Source organism: Phasianus colchicus, chromosome 16 (genome assembly GCF_987193195.1).
Source record: "Phasianus colchicus chromosome 16, bPhaCol1.hap1.1, whole genome shotgun sequence".
Taxonomy (NCBI): Eukaryota; Metazoa; Chordata; class Aves; order Galliformes; family Phasianidae; genus Phasianus; species Phasianus colchicus.
The window spans coordinates 15,672,902-15,685,755 of NC_143451.1; the positions used below are offsets into that span (position 1 = coordinate 15,672,902).

A 12,854-nucleotide genomic window follows, 5' to 3' on the forward strand; every position below is an offset into this window, starting at 1 on the left:
TCATTATGAGTTTTTTGTTTGGTAAAAAATGGCTTTAATTGTCCATCAGCACAAGGAGGGATTAGATTTCTATGTTACTGTTATTCTTAAATCTGATAGAAATCTTCTTTCCAAAGCAGAGCAGAATTACAGGAAGGAACAGTCCCCCAAGACTTTTATTCAGTCTTCATCTGGCTAGCATTACTTAATGGTTTTAAGTAGAAAAAATGACGTATCCCACAGCTACTGGGACAGTTCAGTGCTTCTTTATTGCATCTTTCTTCAGATGTTTTTGAAACAAATATGTAAACAATAGTGCCGCGTTTGTACATTGAAGATATTTTTATTAGTTCACTAGCTGTGTTGTTGTTTGGTTTTAAATGGTGTTTTCTTCATGGAAAATTTTGGTAAAAACTGAAAGCTATAGGACCAAATAATCTATTTAATCTCTTTCTCCCAGGGAACAAATAGAAGAATTTTTAAAGAAAGAGGAAAATGAAAGTTTGGAACTGGAGCCATGTACAGGGTCAGTTTTCTGAAATTACTTGTCTTCTGAAAATAATTTTTTTTTTTTTTTTTACTCTATTAGGAGAGTGAGAAGGAAGAAGAAAGATTTTGACTTGCAGTTCTTTCTTTACTTGTTTCTTATCTCTGAATGTTGAGAAAGTTTGGTAATCTTATGAATGTCATGCTCTAATTTGAGCTATAACAACAGCATACATATTTATGTATACTTGTTTAAATATAGGCATGATCTGCCTTATCTGCACATAGAAGTGTCTTGCATATGTAAGCCTACTTTTGCTGTTAACAAAGTGCATAATCTTAATTATCATGTTGTTTGGTGTTGACACTGCATGTTAAAATTGGCTTTAGGCAATCTCCTTTTCAAGGTCTATTCAGCTTTGGAATCCAGATGTTTGGAGAGTATGGTTGCTATTTTAAAAAAAGCCATATGAAGTTAGAATTAGGAGGTCATTATGAAGTGAGTAAAGTTATGTTGCCATGTTGATATTCAGTAATGGTGAGTATGGAATGTTTGCTAATAAGAGGATTTGGGGATGGATGTACAAAATGTTGTAAGTGCTTCCACAGCTTAGCAACTAGCCTATACGTTTGGGTATCAGTAACTTATGGTCTTATCTTAAAAGTCTTTTTACAGATGAGAGAAGCAGCCTTTATTTGAGCATTATTGGTTTGGAATGCATAAGAGAAGTGTTAATAACACAATTCTCTTGGTTTTAGGTTTCAGAGGAAACTAATTTACCAGACCTTGAGCTGGAAGTAAGTTACTGATAATACTGCCTTTACTTTGTGATTTTAGTGTTTCTGATTTAAAAAGTAAAATAAAATCTGGGTGAGAGCTAATCAATCCAGGAATGAATAATTCTTTTAAGAGAAGATTTCTCTGATATTCTAAATGTTGTATGTTCTGTGGCTCTGCATATGACAGTACTTTGGCAATTAAGTGTGGTTGTGATGCAGTGATACAAGTAAGTAGCAGAGGTAGCAAAATTGGCTTTAATATTTCCAACTTAGGGTGGTTTATAAATGAATTACATGTTAAAGGCCTGCAGCCACCAAAGCACTTGTGGCTTCAAGTATGCAAGAACTTTCTTGCCAATGTTTTGTCTTTTGATTTTCTTGAAAGTAACTTCTAGACTGTGATGAAGTGTCTTGGAAGTTTACTCAATATTGCTTAACTAAGAAGTTATAGGTTCTGCAAAGGTAGGATGGGAAATTGCATAAGAAAATGTTTTAATCTTAGTAGCTGTTAAAATGTTCTAGGTGCATAAGAAGGCCAATTTGACTGGCCAATATTTTAACAGTTAACTTTTTATAGTTCTTTTGCAGGTAAGATTAAGATTTATAGTAATAATGAAACATGAAGTTACATAATTGCTACTGTGGATTCAATATGCTAAATGCCAAATAAATAACTACTTATATTTACTTTTCATTTTTGTAGGTATCCAAAAGGTATCCATGTTGAAACCCTAGAGTCAGATAAGGTAAGCAGGCGTGCTACTGCCTGTGACGTTTGTCCTGTTGAAAGGAAACTGTTCTAGTTCCAACCAACTGTCCTGATTTCTAGATCTAATCTGAGCTTTTCTGTGCCAGATCTGGAACATATAAACTGAAATATGATTAACTCGTTTCTGATCTTTAAATCTGACCAACATTTGAATGATAAACATATATATGTGTGGCTTAATACTATTTAACAGTTAAAAATATAAATACCAAAGAATGTTTTAAAACGTAGTGGATCTGACATTTAATGTTGATGAAAAGTAAATCCATTGGTGAAAAGTAAATCTTGATCTTAGGAGTAACAACAGTCATCACATACTGTATCCTCCCTTCTAAGCTCAGATCTCCACTCCAAAAAATACTTGAAATCCATAGGCTATGATGAAATACTGGTAACCTTTCTTAAAAGTACAAAGTGTATTTAGTAAAAGTTAGGGTTAGTGGATATATATAATACAGCTTTCTAAAGCTGATTTCTGTGTATGGGTGATAAAGTGGTGCTTATAATAGAAAAAGTCATATTGCAAAGTAACTGCTGCTAGGTATGACTTAATTTTCTTAACAATTCAATTTGCAAAACCTTGAATGGTCTTCTATGAACTTCTCAGGGTCATTCCTCAAATGGTACTTTTTTTGACTTTAGAAGGAGAGATATATTGTTATTAGTAAGGTAGATGAAGAAGAACGAAAAAGAAGAGAACAGCAGAAACAAGCAAAGGAACAGGTAAATATTTGCAGTAAGTTGCATTTCTTTAGTTTGATTTCAAGAGGGTGGGGAAGAATCCAGCTTTCAATCAGCTGTGCAGAATTGCATGTGATAGGGTTTGGGAGTATTTCCCTCTTGCTTAGCTGTTGCTGTTGCTTGAAACTGATTCTCCAAATTCTACTCAATTAACTTTGACTTTGCAATATAGGAAAAAATTTCAAAATATTCCACAAAATTCTAAAATTACTTCATCTTTAAACAATATTTAGCCAGTGTTCTGGAGCAGTGAATTCCTCCTTGTATGAATATGCTGTATCAGAGAAGCAAGGTCTAGTCAGAAGAAACACAGGTCAATTGAATTTAATAGTGCTGTAGAACTATAGTTCTTGCAAAAAGTCTTGCAGAATTTCTCAAGCAATTTGAGTAGTACTCTGTTACAAAACTCACTTGCTTTTAGTTGTCTGAGTTAATGTCCTGTACAATTAAAGTAATCTGATTCTTCTTGATTGAATGATGCTGCACATAACTACTATAGTAACAACTTGACTGCAAAGTTATTTGTGGTATTCAGGCACTCAGCATTTATGGGACTTGATGCTTGTGCTTACTGAGTGTGAGGAAAGTTTCATGATGTACCAAGACTTGGACTGTGGGAGGTGTTGATCCGCTTGCTTATTAACTTCTTGTTATTTCGTTTCACTTGTCATTTTGCCTTTCCTTTTAATTATTTGTTATCTTCTATTAATTGTTTTTGTTCCTGGGAGAGGGGAGTGAGCAAAAGGGCAGTGTGAGTGTTTGGCTGCTGGCTGGGGTCAGCCCACAGTGGTAGCTCGCAACTTGTCCAGCATTACAGTGAGCCAGAGATACATTAAAACTGGAGTAATCTCAATGGCATCTGGCTTTGGCCTTGTGTGTCCCCAGACTTCAACATTTATTTTGTGGCCTCTTATTGCTTATGTCTGAAAAATGGTATGAGCCAAACTGGGATTAAAATTTGCAGTGTACGCTGGTTTGTAGAGGCTGTGGAGTCTCCTTCTCTGGAGATATTCAAGACCCGCCTGGACGCCTACTTGTGTGACCTGGTGTAGGGAACCTGCTTTGGCAGGGGGGTTGGACTCGATGATCTCTGGAGGTCCCTTCCAACCCCTGCAATTCTGTGATTCTGTGTGATTCTGTTTGCAGGCACCATTTTGATGATAGCTGTGTTTGTATTTCACTAATGCCAGAATCTTTGCTTTGCTTCAGGAAGAACTGAATGATGCAGTAGGATTTTCCAGAGTTGTTCATGCCATTGCAAATTCTGTGAGTTGACATTATTTTTAATGTCCTTTTAGCTGTAAGAAAAAAAATAGTTCCAACAAATTTCTTACCTTTTTTGCAAGATAAGATTAAATATACATTGAAGTTGCTTCCCTTTTTAGTGTTTTCTTTTGTCTAGTTGATGTTGTCATTGTTTTCAGTGGTAAGCTAAAGTCATGGACCTAATTATCTGTGAGAGTCAACAGTAGAAATTTCTTAGGGATTTAACAGGATTCTCTTTAGAAACTAAGCTCTGAGCTTTTTTTTTTTTACCTCTGTTCCAAAAAGATTGTTTAACTTTCTTGCAGTCAAAGTCTTAATCACAAAAGGTCACCTGGGTCTCTTCTTTCTACATAGTTAAAGGCTATAGTTTGAGCCCTCCAGCTTGTTTATTTTCATGTAGTTGAGGCAACGTGCAGTTTAAAAAACAAATGTGTATGCATATTGTTTTCTCTACCAAGTAGAAGATGTGGGGTAGTGAATAAGGTTGTCATGTCAAATAAAGCAAAACTAACATTTAAAAAATTTCTTGCACTTTTTCAAGAAGAAACTTCCTTGTACAACATCTGGCACGAAAGGTTCTGTGCTCAAGAAGCCATGTCACACCCTTAACTATTGTATATTAATTACAGCCATAGGAAGTATTTTGTCATTTGTTGTAAAAGCTGTAAATTAAAAGGTAAGCAACTGACAAGTCACTTTAATCTTAGATAGGTTTATATTTGGATACCAAGTTGTGAGAAGCTCTCATAGTATTATCTTCTGATCATTTCAAGATGCTGCTGGAGGCTATATTAAGTGGTTGAGAACAGAAAAATGAGAGGAGGGGCTGCCCTGAGAGAATGGAAGGGTCTGTGGGCAGGTAGAGAGCAGCAAGTAGGCAGGTTGGGCTTGTGCTTGTTCTCAGCTGCTCTCTGCTGTCATCTGGGACAGTGCTTTTCACATGCTGCCATTGATTTATTTGTGCCTGGAAGCGTAACTAACTTCTAACATACTTTTCACAGGGCAAACTTGTTATTGGGCACAACATGCTGCTAGATGTTATGCATACTATACATCAGTTCTATTGTCCTCTACCTGATGTAAGTAATCCTCTCAGTGTGCAGATGAGATTAAAGTCATATATTAAGGCATTTATGTCATCAACTCCAATCTTTCTTTTGAGTGAAAGCATATGATGGTTTTACTAAGAACTGTAAAGAAGTATTCTAAAATAAACACTTGTGGCTTCTTGGCTGCTGCCTTATTTTCTTAAATCCTCATATAGAAAGCTTAATTGAATTCTTCTCCTACACTTTCAAAAATTCAAATTAAATGTTGGATTTGAATTGTGCTTTCTGGTCACATCTAACTCCTTCAGGATCTGCTTCGATAATGGCAGACAAATTTATGTATTTGTTAAGAAACTGGCTTGGAACAATTGGTTGCTGTGATTATATATTATGTTTTTTCCCCTCTACTTACAAAATTGTAAAATGTCTTTTCATATAATATAGTAAAATTAATAGAATTATAAGAAATCTGATGGCAGAAATTTATGATGAAGCTCATTAGGTTAAAGAGGTGCAATGTCTGAGTAATTGGAGAGAGCATGCTTTCATGACCACAGGGCAAGTCTAACAATTAAGATAGACTAAGTAATGTACTGGCACTAAAGACAGTGTGTAAGAAAGCCAAAGATCCCTTCTGGGGGATGGGATGGACTGTGTGGCGGTTATCTCACTTGCAGTCCTTAAGGGCTAGTGGATGTTATGGGAAAGACTTGAGTGGCAGATGAGAGGAAGCACTCTGTGACCTCTCTGGACAGTGTTGGAACACAAGCAGTTATGAGTTGTGCTTGCACTGAAACTTGGATTATATAAACTGGTAGGAAGTTATCTTTCCATCTGGAGTGACTGATTATATTCCAGTGACACATTACATGCTGGGAATACATCTTCAGGAGTTTAAGTAAAACTGCTGGAATTACAGGTTGTCTAGGATATATGATAGGATAGGGTGTAGGAGTTGAAGAACATTTCTTTCTACGAATCACAGACAAAACCGAAGTAATTAGTCAGCCTGTAGTTCTGTGTAATTGCAGGTGATATTTATGGTAATGCTGAAAAAAACATCTCTTGTGGGGTGAGTTAGTCACTGTATCTCAGTGAAGTCCAGCAGAAGGCCATGAAGGTGCTGAAGGGCCTGGAGCATCTCTCCTATGGGGAGAGGCTGAGAAACCCGGGTCTGTTCAGCCTGGGGAAAGGAAGACTGAGAGGGGATCTGATCAGTGTTTATCAGTCTCCAGAGGGAGGTGGAAGGCAAATGGATGAGGCCAGGCTCTTCTCGGTGGTGCGCAGCAATGGGACAAGGAGCAATGGCCTACAGTTTGGACTCAGGAAGTTCCATACTAACATGCAGAAGAACTTCCTTATGGTGAGGGTGACGGAGCGCTGGCACAGGCTGCCCAGAGAGGTGGGGCATCTCCTTCTGTGGGGATATTCCAGACCCATCTGGACGCTGAGCTGTGCGACCTATTGCAGGGACCTGCTTGAGCAGGGGGTTGGACTCAGTGATCTCTTCAGGTCTCTTCCAAGCCCTGTGATTCTGTGATCCTGTAATTTTAGAAGCTGACTGGATAATTGTTGCTATTGTACCCTACCATTCTGAGACCGATTAACCATTAACTTATTTGGCTTTTATTTTCTGGTTTAATACTAATTTAGGACCTAAGTGAATTCAAAGAAGTAACATCATGTGTCTTTCCACGGTAAGATTTTAATTCAAAATTGCAACTTCTTTAGTACTGTTTTTATCAAACTGATGCTATTTTTCTGTAGTGCTGTGACAAGAAGTAAAATTGTGAACAAGTCAGATAAATAGTTTTAAAAATATTATGTGACATCTCTTGTTCACAAGAGCTGTGCTATTCTTCTTGACAAAAGATGATACTTTTGCCCTCTGCTTTTTGTCACAATTATTGGTATTTTGAGTTTGCACTACATTTGGAACAAGATCTGTTTGCTACCGATGTTGTCTTTTGCTACTGTTTAGTCAGTGGACAAAGCCAATACATTTTGACCACTCCAAGATCTGAGAATAATGTTTCAGTAGGGTGAAACTGCTGCTTCCCAGCTAATTCACCAAAACATTTTTAAGGATTTGGTGAAATGGACATTCTTCTGTCATCCTTCTGTTTTAACTTACTTAACTCTTACTTTGTTTCTAGGCTATTGGATACGAAACTGATGGCAAGTACACAACCTTTTAAGGTAAATTGATGTAATGTTTTGGAATGGTTTGAAGATACAAGAATGTGTCAAAACATTTTTTTTAGGTAAATGTCTAACAACATGTTCTGTCATGGTCTTTTAAAAAAAAAAAAAAAAAGAAAGATTTTTCTTGTCCCCTTATCAAAACTCCTGAAATTCTTAGGATACAAACTAACATTTGTTCAAGTGATGTTCATTTGCTGCAGTTTCAACAGAGCTTTGAATTACAAAGTGTACAGTATGCAGACTTCAGTAGTCACCTTTAATACATTCAACCATTATGACTGATATTTCAGATATTTTCCCTTGCTCTGTGTGCTGCCTTTCCCACATCCCATATGTGGAAACAGATTCAATTGAATATAATTTTGACATAATATGTCTTCAAGAATTCTGGAGAGTATTAATAAATTCTTGTGACTCATAGATGCTATGTTGTAGGGAAGGCAAATTAGCTCTTTAAAACTTGTGTTGATGGACTTCTCTGATGTAATAGTTTTGAAATAAGGTCCTGTGCAAGTCCTTACAGGACACGAGGTGGCAGCAGTAAGGATTCATTTTATTCTGTCTGATTTCAGTTTCTGGAGGAAACGTGCTTGACCATGGCAGTTAACACTAACCTTTCTTGTAGGACATCATTAATAATACATCCCTTGCAGAACTGGAAAAGCGTTTAAAAGAGGTTCCATTCAGCCCTCCTAAAGTTGGTAAGGATATATCAAAATGGTCTTATTCCTTTGTTCTTGGCCTGAGATGTAGATTTCCATACTAATATTTAGTATTTTGCTGAAAGGGCCTTTAAAATTGGGCAATATTAGATACTGCAGTTGTGTTTTGTCGGTAGGAATCCTTGCACTTTATTTCAGATAAGAAAAGAATGGAGGTATTTCAGCGAACAGCGGTTTTGTCATTTTCTAATGATGGCATTTGTTCTTCAGCTTGATTTTTGGAGAGTAATTTAAACTGTTTAAAACTGTCTTATTTGCTTATAATTGTCTGTCAGATCAAAGCCAGTATACTCTATGGGCACTTGAGCAAACAGAACTAAGAAATTCTGCAAGCAGTGATTAGTTATATGTGTTGTACAAATCAGTTGAGTTCCTCTAGAGCTTTCCTTGCTTTGAGGTGAAAGAACAGATATTTAATAAAGCTTGTCTCAAGATTGAGTGGGTGGCTCAGAAAGTAAGACTATGATGGAAGGGAAATGTATCTATTTAAAAGTAACTTAAGCACTGAGTGACTGTTCTTTTAGCTGCAAGACAATGACGAGAAAGAGTGATGTATGGTGAAATCCTGTTGTTTCTGCATTAATATTCTGTCAGAGCTAAGTAGGTATGTGAAAAAAGAGATTAATATTTTCCTAATAGGGTTGGGTTTCTATCCCAGGAACCTGTTCTTCTTTAAAAAGATGTACCTGGTTAAAAACTTCTGAAAATCATAAAAGCTTACTAGAAATGATGCTCTGTGACAAAATTAAGTGTGTGTGTGTGTGTGTGTGTGTGTGTCAACATACAGGTAACTAGAGTGATGTATGCTAACAAACTATGTTTTCTCTTCAGAAAGTGCAGAAGGGTTTCCAAGTTATGACACAGCTTCTGAACAACTTCATGAAGCAGGATATGATGCTTACATTACTGGACTGTGCTTCATCTCCATGGCTAACTTTCTAGGTATCTATGTAGTCTTTTTCAGACCTTTTCCTCAGTGCTATCTGTAGCTTCTTATTATGTACTGAATTTCTTCTTTCTTTGTTAGGTTCGTTTCTTAGTCCTCCAAAAAATCATGTGTCTGCTAGATCAAAACTCATCGAACCTTTTTTTAACAAGTAAGTAGTTGCCATACTTCAAAGAATGCTAACCCAAACCCTTCTAAAATCTTGAAATATAACACTAGCTCCAAAATATATAACTAGCCTCAGAATCAATAGCTAGCAGCATTCTTCTTAGCACTTCAATTTCTGCTTGACTTTCTTCTTCACGCTAGTAATGCTGCAATGAAGCCAAAGTTTGTACAGCAAATACCTTTTATTTGGAAGAGAGTAATTTACTTTCTGCTAGCCTGTAAAAGGACACTTCGGAGTGTTCTTTTAACCTAGACCGTTAGAGTTAAACCATCAAAGCCTGGACTTTTTTAATGGCTTTGTCAGTGCCACTGTTGGGAATATGGCTGTAATTTTATAATTATTTGTAGAGCGAGATTTAGGAGTAGTACAGTTGAAGAAAAACTGGTCAGGTGTTCTTCATGGTATGGTACACTAAGACTGCTGATAAAATTAAAATTGAATATGCTTAAATAATCTGGAAAAATTAAAATCTAAATAACAAAAAACTGTTGTATTAACTTGTTGGGTAATGGATCGTTTTAAGGAATAAGAACCATGTATGATTAGTAGGCTTTATGGGATGAAGATATGATTGGTATTTTTCATTTTACTTCAGGCTATTTCTTATGAGAGTAATGGACATACCATATCTGAATTTGCAAGGACCAGACTGTAAGTAGCTTTACTTATTGTGCACTTACTATAATTCTGACAAATTTCCTGGAGGAGGAGGTGTAAAGATTAATTATCATGCATTTACATACAGGACTCTAGCTGTGTTTGGGTTATTAGCCGTTTATCAAAGGATAAAAACTTCACCCTTTTATTTGAAATTATATAGGGGATTGACTAGGACAGGTTAGACTCTTTAAACTGAATGTAAGAGGGTTGAAGATACTAGCTATATATTTGTGTGTGAAGTCTAAGAATGGTGACCTGTTAAAGGTGGTGTCATAACTCACATGCTTTCCTCTCCCCCACACCTTGGCAGTAAGTACAGGATGCAAAGTACTGAAGAGCAAACGATCCTAAAAATCTCTTGGCTTGCTTTCTTCACAATTGCCATGTAGTAGCATGTTTTCCTTAACTTCAGCCAAAATATCAGATTTTTTTTTTTTGCCACATTAGGAAATGATTTGAGAAATTAAAAAACGTTATCTGAAATATTACTTAAACTTTTAAAGTTTTTCCAGTTTACAGACATGGGGGCTATAATAACTTGCTAATATAAAAGCATGTTTTACTAGTACATCCTTATTTTTCTGGAATATTACATCATGAAGGAGAAAGCTTTGGATGAGTGTTACCACTGATGCCTTGACTTAAGAAAGCATGAAGTCCAGCAGGTCAGCCTAGTTTTTGACCTAGATGAAGGTTTAACTTTGTAGTGTCTTATATATGACTTATGTGATGCATCTTGGAGGTACGAGGATGTCTTCAGTGGTTCTTCCAGATGAGTACTGTTTCTCTGTGAAGACATTTTCCACACACGTGTTGGAAAGCTCAGACTGAAAGATGACCCTTTTGTTATGTGCTAGTTTAATGTAACAGAATGTAGTTCTAGAAAGATGGAGAGGAAAATCTATACTGTAGTGGCATGTATGTAATTTTCAAATGCAGGAGGTAATCAGATCACTGAGCAGTGGCTCTACAGATCTAGTGGAATGGTTATTTAATTATATTTCCCCAGTTTGATACTGAATGGAAGGATAGTGTAGGTAAATACTTTGGATCATTGAGAGAAGGCCAAAGCTACTAATCTGTGAAGATGCTCCTTCTGCTTGCTAGCCAAATTACAGGATCATTTTAATGCTCTGCCAAGAAGAGTTGCCAAAAAAGACCCTCTGAAAATCTGTCTTTTATCTGAAAGTGCCTGCTGCAGAGCAGACTGATACAGGCATTTCAGCAGAATCTGAACCAAGGATACCTTCTAAGCTTCAAAAGAAAGTACAAATAGTGTGGCTCTTTGAGTAGAAATAGAAGCTCATAAAGCAACCAGAGGTTCAAACACTGCTGTTGGCTGGCAGAGTTGTCTGGATGTTTTTTTTGCTTGCAGGTGGCCTTTTTGCAAAGAAGTAAAGCCATGCAAAGCATGCAAAGAATAAAGCTACACTATAGAGGTAGTTATGCTTACAGTCTGTGCTTTAAAAAAAAAAAAAAAAGTGCAGCTAACTAGCTGACTGTCCAGAGTGTTGCAGTGTTTGTCACTTTGTTTATTCTGTTCAATTATAGCTGGTTTGTGCCATTTTTCTAGAAATGATGGACTTTGGTTGCACATACAGTGCCAAATATGTGAAAGTGACTTTCATGGTCTTTAGCATTGATTTCTTATGTGCAGATGATCTTTACTGGATGAGGTAAAGATATCCAGTTATCTTTCAGATAAAACTTCTTTGGTGCCTTTTTTTTGTATGTTTTTTTTATATGGCCTTAATATGCTATTTTTTTCTGGTGAAGACTTAATTAATAGGAAGTCTGTCAGTGTGTGTTCTGTCTTGCACCTAGAATGAAAACTGTTTTGAACGTTGTTTCAGGGCTAAGGTTTTTTTTACTGACAGAAGAATTGTATCATTAAATTATTGCTAAGAACATACTGAAACTGGAGCCAGAATATGAAGAGCCTGTTGCTTTTTTTGCTTTATTTTTCTATACTTAACTTAGCCCCAAATAGATTAATTTTGTGGGCAGTTCCTGGTGCATGTAATGCTGCTTCAGTTTCTTATACAAAATCATACTAGATCATCTATGTATCTACTTCATGCATAAGTGCAGACAAGTTTTCCCTGATGCCTGGTGTTGTTCTGTAGGTCTTGGCCTGTTTTCTTTGTAATAATAAATAGTAAAAGTTATATGACTGTGTAAGGTAACTATTTTTTTTTTAAAGGTTGTGCTAAAGATACCAGTGGTAACTCTTATTCTAATAAATAACTTCTTATTTTGCAGTGCAGCCAAAAAGAGATCATGTTCTTCATGTCACTTTTCCCAAAGAGTGGAAGACTAGTGACCTTTACCAGCTTTTTAGTGCCTTTGGTGAGTAATATAATCTATTCTTCCTTATGTCTTTTTTCTTTTATCCTCTGACAATGGAAAATACGTCTGGTTTTCTTTGTTATTTTTGAACTATGAATTTGGGCTTAGTATGGATAATGATAAATCATATTCAGAAATTTTTGAAAGATACCTTTTAGAATTTCTTTGTAGTGATGTGTCTGAAATGTCTGCCCTGCTGAACTGCTCTTTTGAAATGTTTGTTACCTGGTACTTGTTAAATGTTGTGGAACATTCATCTTTATATTCATATCCTCTCCTGGTAAAGAGTTGAGACTGTGTAGGTGACCAAAGGGAAAGGCTATTGGTATGAAAGGCAAATCAAGCCCTCAGGAGTGAAGTCTGTGACTTAAGTCATAGTTTGTAGTGTGGCAAATGGATTTAGGGGCAAACCTGAACCTTCGCTTGATTAAGAAGTTACAGTGTGAACCATAAGGATGTTTAATCACCAGTAACAGGGTGAAAGTCTCTCAATATACTCAATATTGTCACTTCAGTGCTTGTTCTGATTCTCTACAGTAATAACTATTGTCATATAACTATAATGATGTTTCAATAATAATATGTCTCTTCTCCACCTAGAATGTGATTCAGTAGTCTATTCGGGATCTCTGTTCCTTCCGACTTGATCTGCATTGCAGTGTGATGCTACTGTAATGCAGGATAGAACTTAATATTCAAATTTGATAAGTCTAGAATGTAAGTTGCTGAGATT

At 36.2% G+C, this 12,854-nt stretch overlaps 1 protein-coding gene across 5 annotated transcripts in view; it reads left to right on the top strand.

The window, feature by feature from the left end:
* The window catches only part of PARN (poly(A)-specific ribonuclease), a 38,045-nt gene that overhangs the window by 9,019 nt on the left and 16,172 nt on the right, over positions 1-12,854 (top strand). For all 5 annotated transcript variants that reach the window (XM_031606801.2, XM_090151293.1, XM_031606799.2 and 2 more), the window contains 13 exons: positions 440-505; positions 1,225-1,263; positions 1,949-1,991; positions 2,657-2,737; positions 3,965-4,021; positions 5,023-5,100; positions 6,724-6,767; positions 7,227-7,269; positions 7,901-7,976; positions 8,829-8,939; positions 9,025-9,094; positions 9,708-9,763; positions 12,035-12,121. In XM_031606801.2, the coding sequence (XP_031462661.1) occupies positions 440-505; positions 1,225-1,263; positions 1,949-1,991; positions 2,657-2,737; positions 3,965-4,021; positions 5,023-5,100; positions 6,724-6,767; positions 7,227-7,269; positions 7,901-7,976; positions 8,829-8,939; positions 9,025-9,094; positions 9,708-9,763; positions 12,035-12,121 (851 nt within the window). The remainder of the gene's footprint in view (positions 1-439; positions 506-1,224; positions 1,264-1,948; positions 1,992-2,656; positions 2,738-3,964; positions 4,022-5,022; positions 5,101-6,723; positions 6,768-7,226; positions 7,270-7,900; positions 7,977-8,828; positions 8,940-9,024; positions 9,095-9,707; positions 9,764-12,034; positions 12,122-12,854) is intronic.